Below are 27,125 nucleotides of genomic sequence, written 5' to 3' on the forward strand. Positions count from 1 at the left end.
GCCTTCATTGAAGTCTGCCTGTGAAAGCTGAGAGTCAAAGCAACGACCTTTTTCTCAGCAGCAGGATATCACAGCCAGTGAGCCACCATGGCAAGTTTGAAATGCACAAGCTCAAAGAACCATGCCTAGCACGATGTGTAAATCGTGGCATGTATCTAGGAGCATTTTGACTCTTGTGGTTGCAAAAAGCATGCACTTCCCAACAAACAAACAACTATCATTTCTTTCCAATTCAAGCCTTGATTGTAGGACAATGCTAGTATAAAATGAATAGTCATAACAAACAAAGCAGACAAAGCTTGAAGGCTGCTACTGCAGGGCTTATTGCGATTAACTGACATCAATGTACACATGTAATAGCCAATGTTTACATCAATAAACTAACTTCCCAACGGCTCACCTCTTCTCAATTTTCTGGCTAGTTCCCACAGATCCATTCGCTGATCCGGGGAGAGGTGAACACAGTAGGGAGTCCAAAGAGGACGACTCTGTTTGACGAGGAACAGGAATTGCAGCTGCAAACAAGAAAAAGAAATAGTTATGCAGAGAAAATGAGAGCCCTGAACCCTAAATCGTTTTCTGTAGATAAGCTCCAATAAACACGCACAGATTGGAAATGATACCTGCATACAGGGTATTTCGAGAAGTGTCCAAAAATCCTCAAAAATAAGGCAAATGGAATATTTGCTCGGTGCCTTCATAACTGCTTTTTCTGTAGCGGAAGACATCTTAAAATGACTAGAGACATTATTTATATTAGTAATTAAAAGAAATTAAATTGATTATATTTTTAATTAGCAGGGACAGGCTGTTGGGTCCAATGGAAAAGTTAAGGCACTTCCTGTGAAGAGCCCATTGCCGCTTTGAGATTTCGAAAAAGCAGCCTCTGACTTCAATAAACTCCAGCACTCGAGTCACGTGGGCAATCTTATCAGAAGATTCCAAAACAATCGTGAAGGCTCCCATACACTCCATTGTGGCCTGTGCTGAGTGATAGCCCATGTTTAGCACTTAATATGCACTAACAATATAAAACACGGCTTTTTCTGCAGTCTAAAACTTTGTCGCAGTTGGCCTTTAAAGGGGTACTGACACCTTTCTTCGAAGGCGAGCTTACTGTGCCATACAAGCCTCCTGTATACAAAGACGGCTCTGAGCAAGTGTGAAGCTCAGCAAAGGCTGGTAAGATATTTTAATTTGATATTAAAGTCAATTTTTCCATGGCGCACCTACTGACATCGACACTAGCTTGACATCACGCTACAGTACCAATTCTGGTGACTTCACGCAGCAGTCTGGCTAGTTGTGATGACGTTAGGCACCAAAACTTCCAAGATGGCCGCTTGGCGTCATCAAAACTTCCGAAATGGACGCTTGTGAGTCACCAATGGAGCCACGGTGCGGAGCAGCCGTGGAAACGTCACTATATATTCAGCAAGCACATGACAAGAAGCTCATACCGTGTTGCGACATTAGGGTACAGCAGGAACCAAAACTAGCTTTTAAAAAGATACTGCAATTACTTTTTCAGGGTGCACTCGTGCTTAGCACTACCTTTTCTAGGCTCTTGAGGGCTTCACCTTTCATTGGACGCAAGAAAACGACAACTGAAAATATTGCTACGTACCAGTGGCATCGCGGTCAACACGACGAAGAAAAGGATGACAACAAGATAGACTGGCGCGAGCTATTCCTATCAGCAGCGCTGCTCGCTTAACCAGGTGTAAATACATCAGCTCCCATTCCTTCGAGTCTGTGTCTTTCCTGTAACATATCTGGTGGAGCGGTGCTATCCCCGTCCTCGCCACGAAACTCTGCAGCGGGCGTTCACTTGCGGCCTTCGACATGACCTCTCAGGACTCAAATACACCCACTTCGGTCGTCACGCCTCCTGCCCTGCTTGCCAACCCACCGGCCGCAACAACTTTCGTGACGCTTCCCGTCTTGAAAGACCCTGGCGTGTTCTCGGGCCTCGAGGGTTCCGACGTCGACCAATGGCTGCGCCTCTATGAACGCGTCAGCACCAGTTACAGGTGGGACCCCATGCTCATGCTCGCGAATGTCATCTTTTACCTCGACGGAACCCCTCGTGTCTGGCTTGACACCCACGAGCATAACATTACAAGCTGAAACAGCTTCAAGGAAAAGATCCATGAGCTTTTTGGAAACCCTTTTGGTTTCCAAAAGGGTTTCCAAAAACTTCCACTGAGTCCTACATCAGTTATATTCAGAGCGCGCAAACTTCCACTGAGTCCTACATCAGTTATATTCAGAGTGTCCTAGCACTTTGCCGCAAAGCCGACGAAAACATGTCGGAGCCAGAAAAAGTTGCACACATCCTCAAGGGTATCGCCGACAATGCGTTTAATTTGCTGGTGTTTAGTAACGTTTCGTCTGTTGATGCGATAATTCAAGAATGTCGCCGCCTGGAACAGGCTAAAAGCAGACGCATCTCACACCAGTTCCAGCGCCTACTGAATACCGCAGCGACGTCATCTTGCCTCGACACATATCGTCCTCCAGACACCTGCAATAACTTAACATGACTCATCCGGTGTGAACTTGAAGCAGCCGCTCCTGCTACAGTGCCACCACTGCCCCCTGACCCCTCTCCTTCAATCCCCTTGCCCCTAATTCAAGCAGTCGTGCGACAGGAAATGCCAGCATGGGTGTTTGCTCCATTTCGACGCCTCCCCGTACCAACTTCCAGCAACAGTTCACGACTGCACATCCATTCCCGTCTGGCTCTCCATCCACATTCCACAACCCGTCCGCATGGCGAACACATGATGTCAAGCCCATTTGCTTCTCTTGTCGCCGTATTGGGCACGTTTCTCGGCATTGCAGAAGTCACTGGGGTCCTACTGCCCAAACTTCCCAGCGTTCTTTCAATGGCCGTCCCGCTTATCGTCATGCGACCAGCCCAGACCACTTTGCCCCTCAGGAACCTGTGAGTGATCCCCGCTACTCCCGCTCTCCATCACCCCAACATCACTAGTCTCGTTCTCCCCAGCCCCGCCGACCACCTTTGCCCACCTTCCCACGACGCTCCTTGACGGAAAACTAAATGTTGCAGCCCCTGGAGGTGGCACTGCATCAATGGGACTGACCGAAAATCCTCTATTGACCATACAGACGAAACAGGACCTTATCGATGTACAAGTGTACGGTGTGCATGTGACTGCTCTTGTCGACACTGGGGCTCAACTTTCCGTTATGACCACTGATTTTCGCCGAAAGCTCAAGAAAGTTCTCACACCTGCGACGACTAAGTTGATCCGTGTTGCCGACGGGGGAACAGCGTCTGTCGTTTGAATGTGCTCCGCTCATGTAAACATCGCCGATCGCCACACAGTTGTTCTCTTCGCCGTCCTTGAAGAATGCCCACATGACGTAATCCTAGGCCTCGACTTCCTGTCTGCACATTTTGCCTTCATTGACTGTTCGGCCAGTACACTCTGTCTTCACTTTCCCATGACAGACCCTGCTGCACCACGGCTAAGTCGCCTCTGCACTGCCCGATATGCTCGCCTTCCACCCCAAACACTGACCTACGTCGAGTTCATATCAAAACCACCAGTTCCCGACGGCGACTATGTACTGACACCTATAACCGATGTCCTCATCAGCCGCGGCATTACATAACCAAACGCCGTTCTGTCTATCGCAGGGAACTCCACGTGCCTTCCAGTTGTCAATTTTAGTTTGGCACCTCAAGTGCTGCCACAAGGCATCTCTTTGGCATTGCTGTCCACCTTAGAAGACAGCGCAGTGAATGCTTTCACGGTGGCCGCTCCTTCCGACACCTATGCCCAGCACCAATCCAATATTTGCCCCGACAGTGCAGTTAAGTAGATGATTGCTTCTGATTTAACACCGCAGCAGACTGACGAGCTCCACTGGGTTCTACTGTCGTACATCGACGTTTTCGATCTCAGCGGCCGTCCATTGGGGCAAGCTACTGGTTTGATGCACCGCATAAACACTGGTGATGTGCCTCCTATCCATAGGCGTCCATATCGCGTGTCGGCGACTGAGCGTCAAATTATCCAAAGTGAGCTTGACAAAATGCTCGCCAAGAACATCATTGAGCCATCCTGCAGTTCTTGGGCATCCCCTGTCATACTTGTATGCAAGAAAGACAGCACATGGCGTTTCTGTGTCGATTACCAACCCCTTAACAGAATTACAAAAAAAGACGTGTACCTCTGCCACGAATAGATTACGTCCTTGATTGCCTCTATGGTGCCCGCTATTTTCTTCCATAGACCTACGTTCCGAGTACTGGCAGGTTCAGGTGGATGATATGGATTGTGAAAAGACGGCATTTATCACCCCCGATGGCCTATATCAATTCAAGGTCATGCCCTTCGGCCTTTATAACGCTCCAGCCACCTTTGAACGAATGATGGACTCTCTGCTCAGAGGCTTTAAATGGTCCACCTGTTTGTGCTACTTGGACGATGTCGTCGTTTTTTCACCTACATTTGAGACTCATATAGAGCGCCTGTCAGCCGTCTTAGATATCTTCCGTCGTGCTGGCCTGCAGCTGAACTCATCCAAGTGTCACTTTGGCCGTCACCAAATTAGAGTACTTGGCCATTTAGTGGACGCTAATGGCATACAACGAAACCCAGCAAAAATCAGTGCAGTCAAAAACTTTCCTTTAGCATGATCTGCAAAGGATGTTCGCAGCTTTCTCAGACTATGCTCTTACTTCCGACGCTTTGTGAAAAATTTTGCAGACATAGCGAGACCTCTGACGCAGCTCTTAAACAAGACGTCCCGTTTTCATGGAGCTCAGAAGAGGCATCTGCATTCTCGAGTCTCATCGCGCTCCTCACTACACCTCCGATTTTGGCACACTTTGACCCTGCTGCCCCTACAGAGATCTGTACGGATGCAAGTGGCCATGGCATCGGCGCAGTCCTGGCTCAACGCCAACATGGCCACGACTGCGTTATTGCATACGCCAGCCACCTCCTATCCGCCCCTGAACGCAATTACTCCATCACAGAGCGCGAGTGCTTGGCTCTCGTTTGGGCAGTTGCGAAATTCAGGCCTTACCTCTACGGACGCCCATTTTCGGTAGTTACCGACCACCACGCGCTCTGCTGGCTTAACTCTCTTAAAGGTCCCTCAGGGTGCCTTGGTCGCTGGGCTTTGCGTCTGCAAGAATTTTCTTACTCGGTCGTGTACAAATCTGGCCTTCTGCACCAGGACGCCGACTGCCTCTCCCGGTACCCTGTCGACGATCCTGATGACACCGACGCGAACACGGTGCACTCCATCTTCTCTGTGTCCGCTTTCATTCACATTGGGGAAGAATAGAAACGGGATCCACTGCTGCTTGACATCATCAGCCGCGCGAAATGTTCCCCAAACGATGCCTCCGTCCGTCACTTTGTGTTTCAAGAGGGCATCCTATACCACCGCAATTTCCAACTGGACGGGCCTGACCTTCTTGTCGTGCCTAAGCATTTACGGCGCAGTGTCCTCGCTGAACTTCACGATGCGCCCACAGCTGGGCACCTTGGCGTATCTCGCACGTACGAGCACGTACAACGCCGTTTCTTCTGGCCAGGCCTTGCTCGTTCGGTACGTCGATACGTGGCTACGTGTGAGTTATGTCAACGTCGCAAAACACTGTCGCTGCTACCTGCTGGCCATCTTCAACCAATCGACATACCCACGGGACCGTTTCATTGCGTTGGGTTAGACATGCTTGGTCCTTTTCCCGCATCAACATTGAGAAACAAGTGGATAGCCGTGGCTTCTGATTACGCTACACGCTACGCTATCACACGAGCTCTACCGACTAGTTGTGCAACCGACGTTGCTGACTTCCTGTTACGGGACGTTATATTGGTTCACGGTGCCCCAAGACAGCTGCTCACAGACCGTGGCCGTACATTCCTCTCTCAAGTAATTGCCGACATCCTGCGTTCCTGTTCCACGCAGCACAAAGTGACCACTGCTTACCACTCTCAAAACAACGGCCTCAAGGAACGCTTCAATCGCACTCTTACGGATATGCTCGCTATGTATGTGTCGCCGGATCACCAAGACTGGGATATTGTCCTACCCTACGCATCTTTCGCGTACAACTCATCGTGTCACAACACAGCAGGCTTTTCACCCTTCTACCTATTGTACAGAAGAGAGCCGACTTTACCACTAGACACCATCATTTCGGCCAGTACCTCGTCCACCAGTGAGTATGTTCGTGATGCTATCGCGTGAGCCAATCATGCCTGTCAGATCGCCCGCGCTCGCCTGACGGTGTCACAGAGCAACCAACGACGTCGGTACGATGCCTCACATCGAGACGCATATTTCGTTCCCAGTACCCTTGTGCTACTCTGGTCCCCTCATCATCGAGTAGGCCTATCTGCAAAACCTTTGTCTCGTTACACGGGACCTTACAGTGTACTGCGTCAAGTGACAAGTGTTACTTATGAGATTGGCCCCATCTGTCCATCGTCGTCTGTTGTTCGGTCCAGTGATGTCGTTCACGTCTCACGGCTGAAGCCCTACAATACTGCTTCTGAAAATGACCTTTAAAGCTCCGGGACGGTGCTTCCGCCGCCGGGGGTCGTGCTACGTACCAGTGGCATCGCGGTCAACATGACGAAGAAAAGGACGACAACAAGATAGACTGGCGCGAGCTGTTCCTATCAGCAGTGCTGCTCGCTTAACCAGTTGTAAATACATCAGCTCCCATTCCTTCGAGTCTGTGTCTTTCCCGTAACAATATTCGTGTCAGTACCCCTTTAAAGGGACCCTGCAATACTTTTTCAAGTAATCATCAGATGGCATCATTAAAGAGTTTATTGGCTCCGAAATTGACTGCCGCAAAAAAATTTTAACAATCCGTCAACTATGAGCAGAGTTACAGGGATTTGTCACACACTTTAAAAACCTTCTCTCTCCTTTCGTACCAGCGAGCGCGCTGAAAGCTATGCAGGGAGGGGGATGACAAGGAGGCAAGAAGCTACGTTTATTCGTCAGTGCAGGTCATGGCATTGAGCACTTTCTCTTTTTTTTCTTCCAACGCACGGCTTAATTTCAGTGTGATCGCAAGTGAGCGTATGAGCAGGTCGTGGCATCCTGTGGCGGCTGTGGTAACTGTACGGCTCACGATGCTCAAATAAGCCAATGGTCGTAGACTTTGTGTTTATGACGCAGTCATTTAGGTGTGTGGCATCATTTGTCGAGAAAAGAGTGAGCGATTTCTAAATGATTTTGAGAATTAATTTTAAATTCCAGGCCACGTGCTGCGCTATAATGTTTGGCTCACATGTTTTCAGGAGCCTCAAACACAGATCGGCAGCGTTTTCTGACCATACTGGAAAAGTGTTGCAGGGCCCCTTTAACAGTATCGATGCAAAAGCTGCTGCAAGGCCCCATTCAAAGTTCAATGCTTTGCCGTAGTCCACTGACCATGCCCAGTAGCAGCGCTGAGTTCTGTGTTGGCGTAGCTGGGCTCCTCAAACAGCTCAGCCAGTTCGGCATAATGGATGCTTGGCGCTGGCAGGGGTGAGGGTGCACGCTGCAGGAGTGCGCTGTTTCCACCACCGGGCCACGTCCCATTGGTGTTGGGCGGTGACGGAGCCAGAGTGACGATGGTAGGGGGGAAGGAGGAGGAAGGTCGGGGACCTAGGCAACAACCAGAGCTTGAGCTCGAGGCCGAGCCGGGGTTGGAGCTCGAACCTGAACACGAGCTCCTGGCGAAGAGGCCCATGTCATGCTGGACTTCTGAGTATGTCACACTAGTGCCTGGAAGCAACGAAGAAAGTTGTAGCAGTGAGCTTCTTCTGTTTATACAAGGGCCTGCATACAAAAATTTCCGCTAATTAAGTAAATATGAAAACTCACGTCAAGAAGCTTTCATGAAGACAAATTATATGAGTTTAATTTTCTTTCTACAGAACTCATGCAGCTTTTACCACGAAAAAATAAAAAGCTTCGCAGGTGATTACGAACTGATTTTCTACATTGTTGTAAGGAAGGCAGAAATGAGGAAACACAGACAAGGCACATAACAACAGACAGCGCTGATAAAAGGAATGAATTCAGGACAACTTTTCTGCCTTCTTGTAGGAGCTGTTCATTTTAATGATTGCTCTAGTGCTCCGAACTGTTGATTACTTTGCCACTACAGTGCCAGCAGCTAGACTCCAAGCTCAAGTCGGCAAAGGAACAGCCCTGAACAGGTGACAGAGTGCTCTTAAATACCTTACAAAACAATAATAGAATCTACCTCCATTTTGGAGCAAAGAACAAAACATGCTTCACTTATAAATTTCCATTACTATGATGTCCAAGGTCCCAATTGGTATGTACCTGGACGTTCTCAATGCAAGAAAGGACAACAAATCCTTATCAAGATACAACTTTTTAGAAAAGTAGTGTCTCCGTGGTTATTATTCTCACCGGAGTTCTCGGGTGAACTTTGAGGCGTACTGGAGGTTCGAGAAGGTGCTCCCCCATTGATGTACTCATCTGTACCAGGCCTAAACAGGGTTTGGTGCCTGAGAATAGAAGATCGAAGGTTATTGGCAAATGCATGGAACTGAATAACAGCTTGCTCACATGACTGAACTACAGAAGAAGTCAAACACAAAGGTAGACAGCACTTAATGAAACCAACAGAAAATGAAACCAAGGAAAGTAAAGTATAGGGGACATTATTTGCAATGTTTAACTGTAGTGTAGTAATTATGACATAAATGGAAAGGAAATAAAGTGGACAAAAAGCAAATTGCCGCTCGTAGCGTCAGTGCCACTCGTAGCCATGAAAGCTTGTAGCCACTCGCCGTCATGGCTACAAGTGGTGCTGATTAACACTCTAAGGTTTAAATGCACAGATATACCCTATAAAGTAAACTGGAGGATGACCGCCGCCGTAGCTTATTTGGTAAAGCATTGGGCACATTATTCGAAGGTTGCAAGTTTGGCCACTGCTGGTGGCAAGTTGTCTTTTTGTCCACTTCACATTTTTTCATGCTTTTATCATAATTACAGTGGAACTTCGATTATATGTCCCGCGATCATGTGACAACCCGCATTTTACAACGAATTGGTTTGGTCCCGGCAAAACCCCCATGGAAATAATGTATTAAAAACCTCAACGTACGACTCAATTTTACGCTGGCCCCGCCTCATACAACACCTCCTTGGGACCGTCCAAGAAAAAAGAAGCCCGAAGACGGTGCAGGCCGGAACGCGAGCACACTGCAGCCGGATGAAAAAGTCGGGAAGCCGAGGAACCGAGTTCCTCCGCGCTGCTACCACAGGGCCTCTTCAATTTTTCGACTCGTGGGCTGCCATAGCTAGCCAGAACCAGCCGGAGCGCATTCGTTTTTGTCGCATTGCACTGCTCACCGCCCTGCGTACTTCCAGTGTGGTCGTTGTTTTCTGGCTGGGTCGTTCTGGAGTGACCGTTGTGAGCAGATAACATGGCAGATAAATTCGAGCTCGCTTTTTAGTACGCAATAACTTTCACTAGATTTCGCGTAATTGCACCAGACGTATCGAATGGCGATTCTTAAGCCCGTCCATGTTAACAATTTAATCTACCTTCTTTGGAGTAGCGCAGGTTCATGCCGTGGACTTTCTCAGGCAGTGTGTATCCACTTTTGTGGGGCAACAATGACCATCACTGCCTATACTCTTAGTTTTTCGATTATATGACGATATTGCGTCGTCCCCTGAAAGTCGCATAATCGAGGTTCCACTGTACTACTACAAATAACGTCCTTTATACTTTCCTCGACTTGACTGTCTGTTGGTTCTTATTAAGGTTGTGTCTAACAAAGAAAAACGAGCCCTTAAATATCACTCCTTTCGAGCATTACACTAGGCACTCCAAGTTCCTTCAGTGAAGAGCCCTTAATTCTTTCAATTAATGTTTCTCCTTTTCTCTCTCCACAGAAGGACAAGTGTGGTTAGACTACAGCCTTAGGTGTTATTACGAGGAAGTGTTCACAAGTGGCGTTACCTTGGTGAGGTGCCGGGTGACTGCCCAGGAGTGTTCGTGGGCGATGCTCTCCGTGGTGGCACGGGAGGCGGTGCAGTAGTCGCAATGCGACGGGTCACCATGGGGGATGAATGTGGTGACACCAGAGGAGAACGGCTACATGACTGCAAGTGAAAGAATCGGACATGAATATGGTGTAACCCTGTTATGAAAAAATTGATTGATTGACTGGTCAATTGATCATTCAATAAACTGGTCTATCAATTGATCAACTGAACAATAAATTTGTGAGTATAACCCCCTTCAGGGGTGAAATATAATGGACCGTCTGCAAATGTGTCAAATTTACGCATCATTCCAAGGCACTTGATATTATACCTTAAGAAAGAAAAGGAGGTAATATGTTGTTTTGTGTAAGTTTCAGTAATTAATCATAATTAGTGTGTAATTAAATGGCTCTTTATTGTGCATTCAGTCATTTTACATTTTTGCATAAATATAATCAATTGCAAGGCTCAAGATGCATGTGCAATTTGTTTTTGGTTGTATTCATTTGCAGCAGTGAAAAATTACACTTTTGAAAGGGTTGACGCGTGGGCAAGTTGGTGTTAAATGTTAACCGCGCGTAGAAGGTTTGAAAAGGGATGAGACAAACACAGGCAAAGAGCGCTTTTGACATTGCTCTTGGAATGTGGCACTTCGAACAACCCGTTGAACATTTTAATGCCTTCACCAAAATGATCAGCTCCAGTCATACAAAGTACATCGAGGTTACGAGAAGACACACTGACTGCGCAGGAGGTTCAATTCATCCTATGTGCAACGTATCTTGCTCTTTCTAGGCCACTAGACGAAAGAACTGCCAAAAACAAGTTGCATCCACATATGCAGACACTGTGCCTGAAAGGGTTAACACTCCAAAGCAAAATACAAATAACAAGAAATTCCGTGGCAGATGGCCTTGGAATATAATTAAAATGCCTAAATTTATGTAGATTAGCTATGTCACATTTAGCCTCCATCAAAATGCTGCCACTGCAGCTTAAAATCAAACTCCCCACCCCTTCTTCAGCAACAGAATGCCACTGAAAAGGTATAGTACAAATCGAAGCTCTGCATTGGTACACTGCATGCACTTGAACTTGTGTAAATTGAGTAGAACTAAACTGGTACAAATGTGACCACGAAAATCAGTGTTTCTGATATTTGTGGATGACAAGTTTCTCTCATATTAATTAGTACCTTCCGATTCAAGTGAGGCAAAAGCTGCTTTAAAGGCCAACTTCAGCGATTTTTCGAGGTCAATGGATATCAATAAAATTCGCTGGGTATGTTCCTTTGCACGTTTCCTTCATTTATGTCAAATTACAGGTGGGAGAGATACGCAGATTCTTTACAAATGAATTTTATTGATTGCTTTGACTTGCCCACCTGGCTTTCTACAATTTCTGGCAACATTGTGTGTGTGACGTCATTTAGGGCAAAGTGACGGAACCCAGGGGCCACTAAAGGATCTGCTGTTCACAAAGCAACGATCGTCTGTGTTTGGCCAGTGCTTCGTTGGTTGTGCGTGAGAATTTCAGTTCCTTGTAGGTGGGCATTCGATGGGTGGCAAGTGGTGTTGCATTGTGGGCTGCACAAGATTCCCTGTATAATTACCGTAAAAGTCAAACACTCGCAGCTAACGATTACCCTTTGTCTTGATATTAGAATGTTTTAGCTAGCAGTGCCGGTTTACTGCATGGAAAATAAGGTAATACTGTACTGGCTGAAGAGTGCACGCGCACGAACCATATGGAAACACTTTCCGTAACGCATACAGGGTCCACCATGACCAGGCCTACCGTATACGGTAAGCTGCACGTCGTGCGAAAGGTGACTTGTACATGGCTTATATTAAATTTCATCAATCCTACCAACACGATGTCAATTAACTTATGCACTCTTCCTATAGCAATATTAAAAAGTTTGTTTGTCCGCAAACTTCTTAGCGTTAGCAATTTACCCGATAGCGGCAGCCACAACCTTGAGCCACGTGGACAGGTGGTGCCATCTGGTGGTGGAATATGTAACCAGGTAAGCACATAACTCCACAAATGCGTTCTACTTCATCGAAGAGGAATGTCGATTCTAGTTGGACTCCAGATGCACCATCACAGCTATCATTGTCCAACAGCTCCGAGGAGCTTGTACACGCGGCATGGTCAGTCACAGACATGGTATCGCTGATGCGGCGTAGTCACCTTTCTGCTGAGCATCTGCTCCTCACGACTTTAGCAGCGTTCATACACTGCGCTGAAGAGACTGGCATGCCTGGCACGATTTCCATTTTCTACCATCTTATACGTCATGCGAAGACAGTACTGCTCTGTTGGGTTTCAGTTTCAGTGTTGCGCTTTTTTGTTAATTAATTTTTTATTTATCAGATACTGCCGGCCGCCTGTCTACTTTGCCGAGTATTTCTACTATCGGGCACATGACAGGAGTGTCTCGGGAACATAGAAGCACCACTACTTTGACACGGTCACAAAATTGCCGGAGTTGGCCCTTAAAAAAGCCTATACAAAATATTGCTTCAGCAAATGATAATATGAAGGCGTAAAATGAAGGTGAACTCAAGATAAGGCAAATTATTCAGTTATGGAAATTAATCGATTAAATGTATATTGGTCACACACTGAAGCACCAAGTACTACACAACAGCCCAACTGCACTTGGCACGTTTTAGTTTGACTTGCAGATACAATGCTAAACTTCTTATATACGTTCCTTTCGTGTCATGATGAATATTTTAAACGATATTGACATGAGAACCTTGGCATTATGAACTGCATTTGCAACATACTAACTGTGAAAATCTTTCTCTCCACCTGATACATCTTTACATGCTTCATTTATTAATGATAATAAATGGCAACAAATTAATATCATGTGAACACAAAAAATTATGCAGTATGCCTCACTCACCCTGCTCCCATCAGCTGTTTCACTTCTTGGTGAAAGGGCCAGGGCTTGTAATGACGATGTCCACGTGTTTGGGTCCTATAATTAGAACCACCACAGCACACTGTGCACAACTCCCAGACAATTTTTGTTGTGCCTACTAAGTAAAGTGAAAATTTCAAAGACTGTCAAGATTTCATTCTGCATGCCTATATCTGGAAGATAGACGTTAAGTCTGAAAAACTGCGCACTCAAACTGCGTATTTAAACTACGATGCATGAGTTAAAGCAATGTACTGTGGTAAAATGCAATGAACAGATCACTGTATGCCACATGCTTACGTAATGAGCTTGTGATGCATATGTCTGGCATAACTGAAACACATTATAACAAAAGTGATGCTTAACTCAAAGGTACTCTTGCTATATTCGAGATTCGCTATTATCATATAACCCTGACATACTGGTATCACCAGCAAGAAAAATTATATATTTACCTTGTTGTATCCGAATATTTACCATACCCATCATTATTTCACAGTTCCATCCAGAGTTATTTTGCTTTATCGCAGTACAGCTGTAGAAATAGTAGCTACTAAAAGATTTCCCGATAACTTTCCGTAGTCCATATTTTCTCCCATTAACAGTACCTCCAAATGCTGCTGGGTACTGCATTTTGTGTGAGTCCTTTTGATAACCTAATTTTCTGTTGACATCAAAATTTTAGGCACTGTTGAAAGCACAGACATCAACAAAACACCAATATGTGTTATGTAATAGCACTTACATCACAAGCTTACATTTTTGTGACTCCTATTTATTTCTGTATGCTTTTAAGGAACTGTCATACTATTACGATGCACTATTTAAGAGCTTCTCGAACCTCCCCTGGTAAGTAGCCTACTCTTCCAGACTCTTCTTTAGCTCCCTGATGTCGAAATATCTCTCAATGTTGCCATGACACCTTCCTTAGGTGAGGTTTACTTAATTTTCCAACAGAAATGTCACTGCCTTCTTGCAATATGTCATTTTGACATTCTCATCATGCTGTGAAAACATCACATTTTTCCCTTTTTAAAATTTCTTTTTTCAGCTCTCTGCAACTCTGAAGTATTCTTTGGATGTAGTCATTCTAACTAGGCATTCTCTATCCACTTCAGCAACCTCAGTCATTCGGATCTTTTAAACACTAGACATTTTCATGGCACTGCCAGTATTTTTCTATACTGCACTGCTGGCTGCAAAACCAAGATTAAGGAATTGCCACTAGTCTGACAGAAAGTGGCCCATTTCGTTTGCTGGATAAGCAGTTCCTCTTTTGCTTTGACAACTACATCATGGACATGCATGGTTGAGAGCAACACAACCTTAACCAACTTGCCCAATTCGCTGCTCTTCTGTGTATGCTTGAATACTTTCTTTTCTAACTGTCTCATAGACAATAAATTTTCACAGAAGGAGAGGAACTCTATAAACACGTTCTTTAGTACAAGAAATTCATGGTATCAGTCACATAATTGCCGTGACAGCATTGAAGATTGCAGAGAGCAGTCAACCTTTGAGCACTGCTCCAACAGAATATAAATGGGTTCCATTTTTGAAGTAGTGTAGAAAAATTGAAAGCTTGGTCATTTCTTGTTGTTCAGAGTGTCCTCGATAGGAAAAAAAGGATTTTAATTTGGTTCCACGTTAAAAAACCCCAGGTGGCAGAGGTTAATTGAGAGCCCTTCATGTCTAACATAGCTAGTGCATTGATCTGGGATGCTCAACTTCATAATTACTTTCTTTTATGGAATAACTAGGCAATTATTGTTTACCATAGAGAGGACATGAGGTATCAATATGGGCTGCTACTACCTCAATACAAGTCCCAAACCTGTCCTTCTTTCATTAAATTTTCCAATCTATTAAAGCTATCAATATACAGAACTACGGGTAAAGAGCGCTACAACGGGACAAAGAAAGAAGGGACAGGACCAAGCGCTGACTGATAACGAGTTTTTATTGAACAAAACTTGTTGGTGAAATAAAAACTCGTTGTCAGTCAGCGCTTGGTCCTGTTCCTTCTTTCTTTGTCCCATTGTAGCGCTCTTTACCCGTAGTTCAGTATGTACAAACAAGCCCACATTAACACTCTGTATCAATGTACATTTTTTAAAATCCGAAAGCTTTCCCTTAGGCATAGTGCGTTGCAGATACGTGAACAAACTTGATTCATGCAAAATGTGGAGGAGTGAATGTTGAAATGGTCCACACATCCAACAATCAAGATAGGGTCGTCATCCCGGCCTGAGGCCTTTTGCATGGATGTAACGAAGATGGCTTAAATGCAGACCTGGGCTAGTCCAAAGCAAATGCTACTTCACTTGATGTCCGCTTTTAATGTTTCTGGGGGCCCAAGCCACCTCCAGCATTTTTAAATGTTTTAAATGCGTGCACTGTGAGTGCAGAAACGCAAGCACAGGAACAAAGTTAGCACAGCCTGGCGGTTTCTTGCAATTCTCTGCAAGAAGCGCGCATGCTGACCCCTCTTCAGTGAAACGGTAATTTTGGCGAAGAGCACTAACGAGATGATGAGACTAATCATCGGAGCTCAGTTCACTGGCATTTATGGTGATGCATGCGTCGGCAAACCTTCCATCACATTGTCAGCAAAGGAAATGGAATTTTTGCATGGGACGTAAACATTTGTGAAGAAATCATGTTTTCTTATTTTTTTCATTTTTTTTTCTTTTTTTTCTTAGTTTGTATACATCAGCACGTGTCCTGTGGTGTACCTAGTGCCGGGTATATGTACTGCTGACCCTAAAAATAAACTTTAATGTTGAAAGTTAGCACTGTGTATATATATGCTCTTGTTTTGCTCGTTTGGTCCCATTCTGGACGCACTATACCATTTGCAGTTATGATGTCCAATCAGACTGCATGGGACCGAATGCATGTAAGCACCAGCAATTATTCTGGAATGTTTGGCGAGACACATTTATATAAAATGATTGTACTCGATTGAACAATTGGATCTGAGACCGACAATTGTGCCTGGTCTTTTCAGGCACTAGTTGCCTGAACAAAGCATAGGATGCCACAGGGCAGCTGACCAGGGTTACCGAGGTTCTGTAAATGACAACTGCTTCATATCAGTTGGACTCGCTTAGTGTTCCAGAAATTTCCAGCTTGGAATGATTTTACCCGAGAACTTATAATTACAAGCTAAGTGATGATTCGTTATAGCTGCATTTGTCACATCGAGGCTAGAATACAGTGAGACAGTTTAAGAAATGGTCAACAAAGTGACTTGAACACATAAAGGACATGACTGACAGTGGTACTGCACATGCTACGAATTCTAACTAGGCTAAAGCCCTTGCATATCCACAACCAACAACTACTGTAAGCTTCCACAAACGCACAAGGGACATTAAAGGGACACTAAAGAGAACAATGATTTTTTTCCCTGTTAGTAAATTATCCTTTCACAATACCAAAAACACAACCCTTGCCATGAGCAAAAGCTTGGTAAGCGAGAAAACGCGAAAAAAAAAAAAAAAATGGCCGTGTATCTGCATGCTTCCCTGCAAATCTTCTCGAAAGACTATAGTCTTCTGCCTCTGCCGGCCGTTTCTGCACTGTTTCAGCACAGCCTAAGAAACACTAGCATTTTCAGCGCAGCCTAAGAAACACTAGGGTCTTTAGAATTACGTATCTATGTATTTTCTAGTAAAGGAACACACCACCTAATACTTACGTATTGATGTTGCACCTCAGATATGCGTAATATTTGCTTTTTGATTGACAATGTTCACAAGTATGAACGCAGCTACCAGTTCAAGATGGCTGGGCGTTCAGCAAGTGCTTAAACATTGGCTGGGTGGCTAAATTGTGTGACAGACAGGCCAAAATTTCTGCGTTTAAGTATCCCAAGAAAGACTATTGTCTTTAAATATGCAGGTGGCAACAGCACCTTGAAGTTCCCACACCAACTCGCTTTGACGCCATATATTTTGACGGCATTTACTAGAACATATTCTTTAATTGGTAAAAATGAAGTAAATTGTCCTCTCAGGGGGCCAGAGAGTTAACGTACCAAGTTTCACCGGATTTTGTTGAGCCAATGTGGAAAAAACACAAAAGGACACTTTGAAATCAGTGATGTCATGCTAACATGATATTTTGGCGTGAAAATTAAAAATAAAGCTCTGACCATCGTTTTCTATTTTCGTCTTCTATTAATAAACTCATGATAGAAAAATTAACAGCAATAGGGTTCTAAAAGAATAGCTTGTCAGTCTAAATAGATGCATTGTTTCACTTTAGTGCCCCTCGAAAAAGCAGAATTTTTCTTGTATTAGTAAACTGCTCTTTCACACTATCAAAAGTACCACTCAATGTGAGAGCACGTTTGGTAAGCGACGATATGCAAAACAAAAATACAGAAGGCAATGTTGCCTTGAGCTTTTAACACCAGCTCACTGTGGCTTCATAGATTTTCACGGTGTCTGCTATGACCACCATAACTCTTTATGTATGTAATGTTGCACTGTAATGTCTTTTTAACTAGGGTATCTTGAAATATCACCTTAGTTGTCAGATTTCTCACAGTGCAGAATTGACTCGCAGGAACTGTATGCTTTTTACTCCCTCATATTAGGTCTACGAAGAAAATAATTTTGATAAAGGTCAATACCTTGACAACCTAGGAAAGGCCCCAGCTAACAGGTAACTGATGCCATCAGTAAACAAATGTTTAATGTGTAAAAAGCACATGTTTGTACCCATTGTATAATTGTGGCTTCAGAGACAGGTTTTTCAAAAATGTATATTCCTAGCATACCTCTTCCATGCACAGAAGTTTGAGTGACGAATTAAACAAAATTTTTATTGAAAGAAACAGGACATCTGGAACGAAAATGCTGTTCTCACAAGAAATTTCTTATTTTTTCACTTTTCAATAAACAATACGATGTGGTTATTTGAAGTCGCCACCATGCGCAAGCGTCAAGCAGTTAAATTACGACGTGATGCAGCCTTTTGTATCTAGCATGCTACAAACTTGCTTAAAAAGTGTTATCCCATGCTGTCAAGCCGGCAAGGATAAAACTTGCTTCAGTCCATAAAATGAATTTTGGGCACAGTGCATGTAATTATTGTAAAGGAGCTTAAAAAGGCACACTTTATGAATGCGTAGATTATATGCTTCGAGAGGAAAATAAATCCATAAAAAATTGGTCACCTGGTTTGACCACCATGCTGAAAACAGAATCTGAACAAATTCTTTGAAAAATGCCTCTTTTCATTACTAACTGAAAAATTTTTTTATAGTATCGAGAAATCCTCTTATCTGAAACATTTGTGCACAGTCAGACATCTCTTCAGAGGCCATCAGTCGTTGCAACAAATGACGTGATTGAAGTGCAAGTGTTATGGATGTTACTTCTCAAAGTGGTGGCAGGGCACAAATAATTTTGGAATTTAGGTCAAATTGTCAAATTGCTGGTTTGGTGAGGCACTAGCCTTGAATACATTAATATCAGGCAAAACTATGTCCACCAACACTGGAACAAGATGTGGCATTGAAGTCCCCTGTTGCTGTTGCTTCTGCTATCTGCCCAAAAACTGCATCATCACGTACTGAAATATTTCTCCAGACTGGAGACAGTTGTGTCAATTAGGTGACGTTCAACTGTACTAAAGGGACGTTAAAGGCAATTAACAATTTAGATTAGGGTGGTAGATTAAAGCTTGGCAGTGTCAAAAACGTCCACGTTGACGACAACTCTCTAGTAATCACGCACTTAAAGTGAATGTAGGTCAAGACTTGCGACTACAGCAAGACTTTCTAGCGCTAGCCCAATGACATAGCAACTCCTCAGGATAATTCCATCACTAGTACTCAATGAATCGTAACCGCAGCAGTGCATTGCAGGATGGAATACACTGCTAGTCTGTGGTGGGTACCATTGCACATTCAATCGGACAAACACAGGAAGGAAAGGACAGAGTAAACGGAAAGAGCGCAAACTATCAACTGGCTTTATTAAATATGCACTTCTTTTTCTTCTAAAATACACTGCTACTTGTGCATATCTAATTTGTTCTTGGAAAAACATAACTTTTTGATGTTACCCTTTATGACGATGCGGGCTATCGAAAACTTTCCTTTTTGTCCAGCTCTGCATTGCATACGAGCTCACATTTCAACGTTTCAATAACGCAAAAGCCTTATATGGTTCCCGAGGCTAAAAATTCAACATTCGTCGTCACGGCACACTCAGTCACGTGACAGCGTCAACACGAGTGACACATTTAGTAGATATCGGTGGCAAGGTATGTGTCATAGAAAATTTCTCTATCACGCCCACTGGGCTGTGGAATTCATCTGGGGCATGCGGCGTTGGCACCGTAGGCTGCTGCTGCTTGCTGGATTAGGCGTTCAATTGCACAATACCGCTGTTATACTCTCACTTCATAAGCACTTAAGAATACTGGATTTATATTATGGTGTAGTGCTGCATTGTTTTTTGCACTCATGAAGACCACTTTACTACAAGTAACACAAAATAATTTGTCAATACTATTATGTTGTTGGCTCCCGTTTCTGGCCACTCTTTTGCGTTTTACACTGGAAACCACAGCACCTACTGCCGGGAAGTAAAGAGAGACTACGGCATATTCGACGTCACAACTCCTCGCTCTTGGGTGGAAGATTTGGCTTGCACTAGCGATATGTCGATCCTTAAAATGCAGTTTTTTCTTTAAAAAAGCATTTTCAAGGCATGAAATAAATGCTGTGAGCTTTCTGGGACGGTACATTACCAGGCCACCCCTAGTTAATGTTTGACTTTAAAGTTCTTTTAAGGCAGTCATTTCATGTCATGACAACTGAAAAAAAAAAATGTATATATATATATATATATAATTTCTGTGGTTCTACCTGCGCAAGCACAACACTAAGGCTGCGAAGTTGATCGCCGTGAGGAGTAAAACAAAATAAAACAAAAACAGTTTCCATGGCATCGAGCTCCCGAAAGAAACTAGGATGTTTTATTAAACACTTTGGAAGGCAGTTACAGTGAACACAGGAATCAAAGATAGCTTTGGGAAATTGTTATTTGGACTAAAATAAACTTCAGCACCAGCCTTGAAAAAAACAAGAGAAACAAATAGAAACAAAAAAGAACCAGCCTCTGAAGTTTCTGTTGCACTACAAGACGTTGCAGGATGACTCTTGACACTATGAGTAGCATTTTCCTGTCTTCCATTGCATGTGACATTTCCAACTGAGCACACAATAATATTCACATATTGTTCAAAACCAAAAACATGAGTGACTTCAAGCAATTCATGCAATCACAAAGTGTGCAAAAAAACAAAACAATAAAGCATACAGCAAGCCACACAATCACTCTCTCTCTCTCTCACCATATTTACAGAGGACATAAATTATATAGCGCATGCACACAAAAAACACACTGTCTGCACCAGCATGCTCAAAACAAAAATGGAGGAACAATGCTACTTGTAGCCAAATCACTATGTCTTGTAAGAAAGAACCAAAAATAAAGACAGAAGAGAAATATGTGCTTGGTATCAGTGAAGCTCAATCAACCGTACTCAAAAGCACATTGCAAGAACTACAAACAAAAGGCAACTGCGAAATTCAAAATACCAAGCTGTGAAAACTGATCTGCCAAGAAAAAACCTGACATTTCTGATTTAGCCAACCATAGAATTTTAACAAACATGTTCTTGGAAGTAAACAGCAGAAATTAACGTACAACGCTGGAACAGAATGCTTAGCATGTGACTTCCCTGGTTACAGTGTCATAATACGCCAAGATTTTGCAGGGTGCTTCATCCAACACTGAGTCTGTAGGCAGTACCCCTGTGTTGTCTCAAACAGAATAAAATACAAATAATGATGTATTGTGGCGATGACAGACTAAAGACCGTAACACTGGCGGTGAAAGGAATAGCTTTGGCATCTGCTCTTGTAGAGTGAAACACCCATCCCAAAGGGAATACAATGGAAAGAGAGATGTTCCACCCTTCTATAGACAGAAGGCAGCCCCGTTCCTCCACTAAGAAAAAAAAAACAAGATTCTTTTTATCAATGCTCCTGCTCATGTTGTGCATCCTTAATTTAAACTGGAAGAAACAGGCAGGTACTGTGCATTCAGACAGGGTATTAAAGAAGACACATTGTCAAATGCCCTACCTGTACAAATTCTGAGTCACTTGTTCTATGCTGGGCTGCCTTACTGACACTACATTCAGTATGTTCTCATCTCCATGCTTTGTGATGTGATCTTACTGACCCTACTAATGAAACTCAAAGTGAAAGGTTAGCCAATCTAACTTGAAGACCGTCTTTCCCATTCACTTTTTTTTTTCACACATGTTACAGCATGTGATTTGTGTACAGATGATACCTCAGCTCTATAAAACTGCTAAGCTTGTTCCAACCCCAGAAACATCAGCACTGATTTTTTTTAATGCCTCCCATGTAAGAAAAATGAACAAGTTTATAAATACGACCATAGTAACCCAGTTAAAAATGGAGAAACATTAAAGATGAGCTACATTAGTTTACGCTGAAGTTAATATTTCCACTGCTTGCAAAACCCTGTGTATTGCCTCCCTTGTGCGTAGCTACTGCAAGACATCACAAAGGCAAGATTAGAAAGTAAACTGGCTGTAAAGGTACCCACATTAGTACTTTTACTTTTGTCATGAAGTGTTCTGCAAGAGATGTACTTTTCAGCGTACCTTTTCTAAGCCATGAATGTCATAAGATTAACTTCTGCAGCAAATGTGGTACGCCAAGCCTTTTGAGTAGTAAGCGAACATCGCGCTAAATTTAACTCGTGATGGCGAAACTAATGTGTAGCCTAACTACCCATGTGTTTCAGTGATAACCAGTTCTTATTTGTCAATTAACCTAAGAAAGTTTGTCATGCCTGTAGTTAGAAGTATGTGGCCCACAGGCTTGCCAAAGAAACTGAATTTTTTTGGTAATGCAGATGCCTAATCTGAAACAGATGAGCACTGAAAAGTTTGACAAGTTTGGACTGGAGTTCCCAGTTTCGTTACATTCATGGGTGGGGAAGAAAATCTGCTTGTTGCAGATTTTCTGATCTGCAGACTTTTTGCTTGGGGAAGCCCAGCATAATCGAGTGTTAAAAGGAACATCGAAATATCATTTTGGGACTGATTACAGCTGACTTTGTTATGAACTTGAAAATACTTTTCAAAGATTACAGGTCTACATAACGTCGAATATTGAGAAGCGTCTTCACATGGGCTTAATATGTTTAAGTTGTGTTACAGTAATAACTTTTTATCAGTTTCCTTTAAGGGTGAACACTACTTGTTGCTTGCTTCTTCCTTTGCATGTCTTATTAAGGCAGCTCTCCTCTTATCAAGCATTTAAAGAATTATTTTCTGAACACATATCAAGTTGAAAACATTACAGGTGCCACTGTCACCTTCCAGAGCTCTGAGAAGGTGGCAACGGTAATAGAAGAAATGTATTCCTAATAACACTCCCTAAATTGTACTAAATGAGTGAGGAATGGGAAAAGCGAAAAGTAAAACATACAGGTAGTGCTACAGAAAGATATTTAGTGCAACTACTCAACCCCTGTGCACTGCCTTCACATGCTACTGTTTTTTTCTTTCTGACTAAACTCGAGTGCAGTAAAGTGCCTCCAAAGTAGGATCTCGCAGATTTCTAGAAAGCGCAAGTACAAGTTATGAGAGTCTCTCAACACGTAAAACATCCATTAAAGCCTGGAGGGCAAAGAGACGAAGGATCAACAAGGAAAGTGCTTGACTGCAAGGACAATGGAAAGCACAAGGTATAGCCAAGCACGACGGCTTTTCTTTCTGTCATCGCAAAGCTTCTTCAATAAGTGCACACGGGAAAGTGGGACACCAAAACAAACGGACAACATCAAAAAAAAATATAACACTGGAATCCCGAATCACAATTATACTTTTCTTTATTCCTATATAACTTCTCTGATGCTTTCACAGTAACTGTCCTAGGACGGCTGTCACAGTGAAAGCAAAATAAATAGAGTGTATGCAAAGCCTTACATCACGGCACTTTCTTTACACTCACAATTATGCCAAATGTGTCACGAAATATAAAAGGCATGTGAAAGGCACATGTCCATGTACATAAGACGACCAGAGACCAGTAGGTTACGACTAAGGTACAGAATAGGACCCACATATGCTTTTGTTAAACATGCTTGGGAACGCACTGATACTCACAATAAACACTTGTGCGCTTTCATGGACGTTACTTTCACATGTATGAATGGGGACGTGCAGAGATGGCCGATTTCATGGGCTGGTGGGCTTGCCTCGTTTATGAGACCACGCATACGTAGGCCTGATCGTCGTGCTTTGTTTACCTGGCATCTGTGTACAAATGACTATTTTTCAGCAACACAATACTTGCCTCTGAATTCAATGTGATCTACTTTCTTTGCGGCAGCTTCAGCAACTGTCGCCTGTTACCCTAACAGCAAATTGCACAGACATACCTGCCAACCTGGAGACCTTGAAATTTGGCAGATTCATAATGTGGGGAGGAGGAGGGAGCAACGCGAGAAAAGAAAAGAAATTTGGCATACATCTTCATTTATTGTTTCTTAGGGCTGCAGAATCATAAGACAGCTCTGAATCACTGCCAGTAAAGTTTTAGATGCCAGCAATTGTACTGGTACTTGTAATTACCCAGCGTGTGCATGTGTGTGCAATTGAGAGACAAAAGGTGCAGTGTCCCATGACAGCTGGTAGCCCCTTCCCTAGCTTTGCACCTTTTCCGCATGACACAAATGTACTGTGGCAAAAGTGAATACAATTGATACTAAGCAAATGTAGGAAGGAATGATGAAAATGTTGAAATTTCACCAGGAAGACACGACTATTCCGACAAGCAGAGTTTATTTCACGTATTTCTTAACAGCTGGCCATATTTTTTTAGGATTGTCAGCATGTGGCGGCTGCACGCCAGCGCGCGCGAAGCTGTGCATCGACAGTTGTGACGTCAGGCGTCCCCACAGCAGAAGCCGGGTGCACACTTTTCTGTCCTGCTACTCCCCTTCCTGCTCCTCTTATTTACATCCCACTCTCTCCCTTGCACAAAGGCATCAAGACGTGCCCCACCCGGGGTCGTTTTTTGCTACCGGTGCCTTCGTACTGGCTCTAAGGACCGTAGTATGAGCAGAGCGGGTTGAGAGACGTGGCGACGGCTGTCATGGTTGGCATGCCCGTTTCCAGGAGTGTTGAGCGTCACCTCGTCTAGCTCACGGCGCAGCCGCTAGATGCGGCATGTTGTGTAAAAAGTATTAAATTCTATATTTTCCTTTAGTTTCTGCATGAAAACAAGGTTGTTTCAGTACCCAAGCTTTCGACTGGGTTGAAAATCTCGGCGGCGAATGTTTTGTTCAGGATCCCTTTAAGCTTTCTGCATGCGATGTACCACGGCCAGAAAATTTTAGGACCGCTTTCCTTTGCTTTTCTTTTGGCAATCAGATTTGGGCTGTTTTTTTGGGGAGATTTATGGCAGTGCCCGTACAATCAGGAGGAGTGCTCAAAATTCGGAAGTCTCCACAACAGATCGAGAGTCAGCAGATGTGCATAGATAACTTCGGAGCAGTAACCCAGATTTCTTTGCATGCTTGTACCACTCTTGCATTTCATGAATTCAACACTACCAAGGGTGAAGGAGGCTCGGGGTAGTTGATCATTCATATTTAAAGCTACATACAGAGCAAAGGACGAGGACTTGGGAAGATGACGCACACTTCGCAGTGGGTGTCATCTCTCAGAGTCCTTGTCTGTTGCACTGTACATGGTTCTTAATTATCAACACTATAACAAGAAAACCATATCTTCCGTGCTGGATGATAGAGCTAAAGTTCAATGTAGGTGGTAGAAAAACGTGTGTTAAAAAATTATGGAAAAAAAAAAAAAGTCGATTGCGGCATATACAAAAGTAGACCCTAAGCACATAGACTGCGTTTCTAACTGTAGAAACAGCGCTAAAAGACGGGACGAGGAAAGGACACAAACCACGGCGCTGACTGACAACCAAATGTGTTTTATTCTTCCAGTCTGCATATATATACTCCGCCACAATCTCGAAGAAACAAAAAGCACAGAAACAAAGAAAAATGGTTAGCCTGCGCAGAGGTCAAAAAATCTTCAATCGGACAAAAACGTTAACTCCTTCGGAAGGAGGGCGATCGAGGGGAGGCTGACACATGCTTCTCCGCCATTATAGATATGATACGCTTCAGAAATGACACGTGCCCGTTCATCATGGTACTTCGACAGGAAAATGGAATCTTTAAAAGATGGCTGGCAACCACATTCATTACAGTGAAGCGACAATTGACTATCTCTGGCGTGTTTACGGACGTTGTTCGCATGCTCGCGCGTGCGGTCATTAGCGCAACGCCCCGTTTGGCCAACATAGTAACGGCCACAAGAAAGAGGTGTCTTATACACAACACTATCACAACATTCAACGTACTTCTGGCGATGCTTTTTGCTGCATCTTTTCGTCTTGGTCTCTCGATTTACTTGCTGACACAGGCTACCAAGCTTATTTTTGGCAGAAAACAACAGTCTAACGCCTGCCCTGCTGACCACTTTCTTCAGATTATGTGCCACCTGGTCAGCAGGGCAGGCGTTAGACTTGTTTTCTGCCAAAAATAAGCTTGGTAGCCTGTGTCAGCAAGTAAATCGAGAAACCAAGACGAAAAGATGCAGCAAAAAGCATCGCCAGAAGTACGTTGAATGTTGTGATAGAGTTGTGTATAAGATACCTCTTTCTTGTGGCCGTTACTATGTTGGCCAAACGGGGCGTTGCGCTAATGACCGCACGCGCGAGCATGCGAACAACGTCCGTAAACACGCCAGAGATAGTCAATTGTCGCTTCACTGTAATGAATGTGGTTGCCAGCCATCTTTTAAAGATTCCATTTTCCTGTCGAAGTACCATGATGAACGGGCGCGTGTCATTTCTGAAGCGTATCATATCTATAATGGCGGAGAAGCATGTGTCAGCCTCCCCTCGATCGCCCTCCTTCCGAAGGAGTTAACGTTTTTGTCCGATTGAAGATTTTTTGACCTCTGTGCAGGCTAATCATTTTTCTTTGTTTCTGTGCTTTTTGTTTCTTCGAGATTGTGGCGGAGTATATATATGCAGACTGGAAGAATAAAACACATTTGGTTGTTAGTCAGCGCCGTGGTTTGTGTCCTTTCCTCGTCCCGTCTTTTAGCGCTGTTTCTACAGTTAATCATGAACCAACCAGCCCAAATGCGTACCTTATTGCGTTTCTAAGGTTCTTTTTAATCCTTTCTTTTTCCTTTTCTTTTCTTTTTAATCCTTTCTTGTTTTTTTAATCTTTTTTTAATCCTTTTGATATTACAGACTAATTCACATACGTTTACCCTTTAGCCTGCATTCAAATTTTCCTTAAGAATGCCAACATACACTAAAACTTATGGATTGGCAGAGCAAGCAAGGGTGATTTGCAAACTATGTTTGTTGATACAAAGTGAACAGCCAAATGTGCAAATCTACTCTCCTAACTGAGCAGTTGAATTTCGACTAAGAACGATATAGTGCCAGCCTTACAGTAGACACCACTAGTTGGTCTGCGTTATTTTGTGCATCCCAGTGGTTTGCACACCCTAACTTTGGATTCACAAAACTTGAGCGGGTCCTGAACCATCTCTCGTGCTTGGTGTAAAAATGCATTTTATTAACAGCAAGCAATGCTATGAACAGCTCAGTCGTGCCCAGCATGTAGAGTTCACAAGCAGAGCGCGAAGTTACCAATTTCACAAGTGCCCTCTATTCATACAGAGTCCCATCCTTACCCTCTTCAAAGCTGCCGGCATCAGCTCTCCTCATTAGAGCAGATTGCTGCTCTTGGTCAATAGCTGAGATAAATCAAGAGCAGTGCTTTGATCAGATGTGCATCTTGCACAGAGGTCCCAGCACATGCCAACACCGCACTTTATAATGCGCTAAAATTACAAAGTAGTAACACTAGTGTGCACAGGAATCACACAGAGGGAGAGAGAGATTGCGCTTCGTGATGCACTTCTTGCCCCTTTGTCATTCCCCTCAGTGTAGTTTCCAGTGTGCTCATTGGGACAGGAGAAGAGAGGA

At 43.7% G+C, this 27,125-nt stretch overlaps 1 protein-coding gene and 1 long non-coding RNA gene across 2 annotated transcripts in view; one reads left to right on the forward strand and one right to left on the reverse strand.

Annotated features, from left to right (window-relative positions):
- Positions 1-10,049, forward strand: part of LOC119393286 (uncharacterized) — a 148,279-nt gene extending 138,230 nt beyond the window's left edge. Inside the window, exon 3 of the long non-coding RNA XR_007416326.1 lies at positions 9,937-10,049. This is a non-coding gene — a long non-coding RNA (uncharacterized LOC119393286). The remainder of the gene's footprint in view (positions 1-9,936) is intronic.
- The window catches only part of LOC119393282 (E3 ubiquitin-protein ligase CBL), a 56,360-nt gene that overhangs the window by 7,239 nt on the left and 21,996 nt on the right, over positions 1-27,125 (reverse strand). Inside the window, exons 7-11 of the mRNA XM_037660216.2 lie at positions 12,950-13,024; positions 10,004-10,146; positions 8,437-8,534; positions 7,444-7,779; positions 401-515 (exon numbers count right to left, since the gene is read on the reverse strand). Of these exons, the coding sequence (XP_037516144.1) occupies positions 401-515; positions 7,444-7,779; positions 8,437-8,534; positions 10,004-10,146; positions 12,950-13,024 (767 nt within the window). The remainder of the gene's footprint in view (positions 1-400; positions 516-7,443; positions 7,780-8,436; positions 8,535-10,003; positions 10,147-12,949; positions 13,025-27,125) is intronic.

The sequence above is a fragment of the Rhipicephalus sanguineus genome, chromosome 5 (assembly GCF_013339695.2).
Source record: "Rhipicephalus sanguineus isolate Rsan-2018 chromosome 5, BIME_Rsan_1.4, whole genome shotgun sequence".
Classification (NCBI taxonomy): domain Eukaryota; kingdom Metazoa; phylum Arthropoda; class Arachnida; order Ixodida; family Ixodidae; genus Rhipicephalus; species Rhipicephalus sanguineus.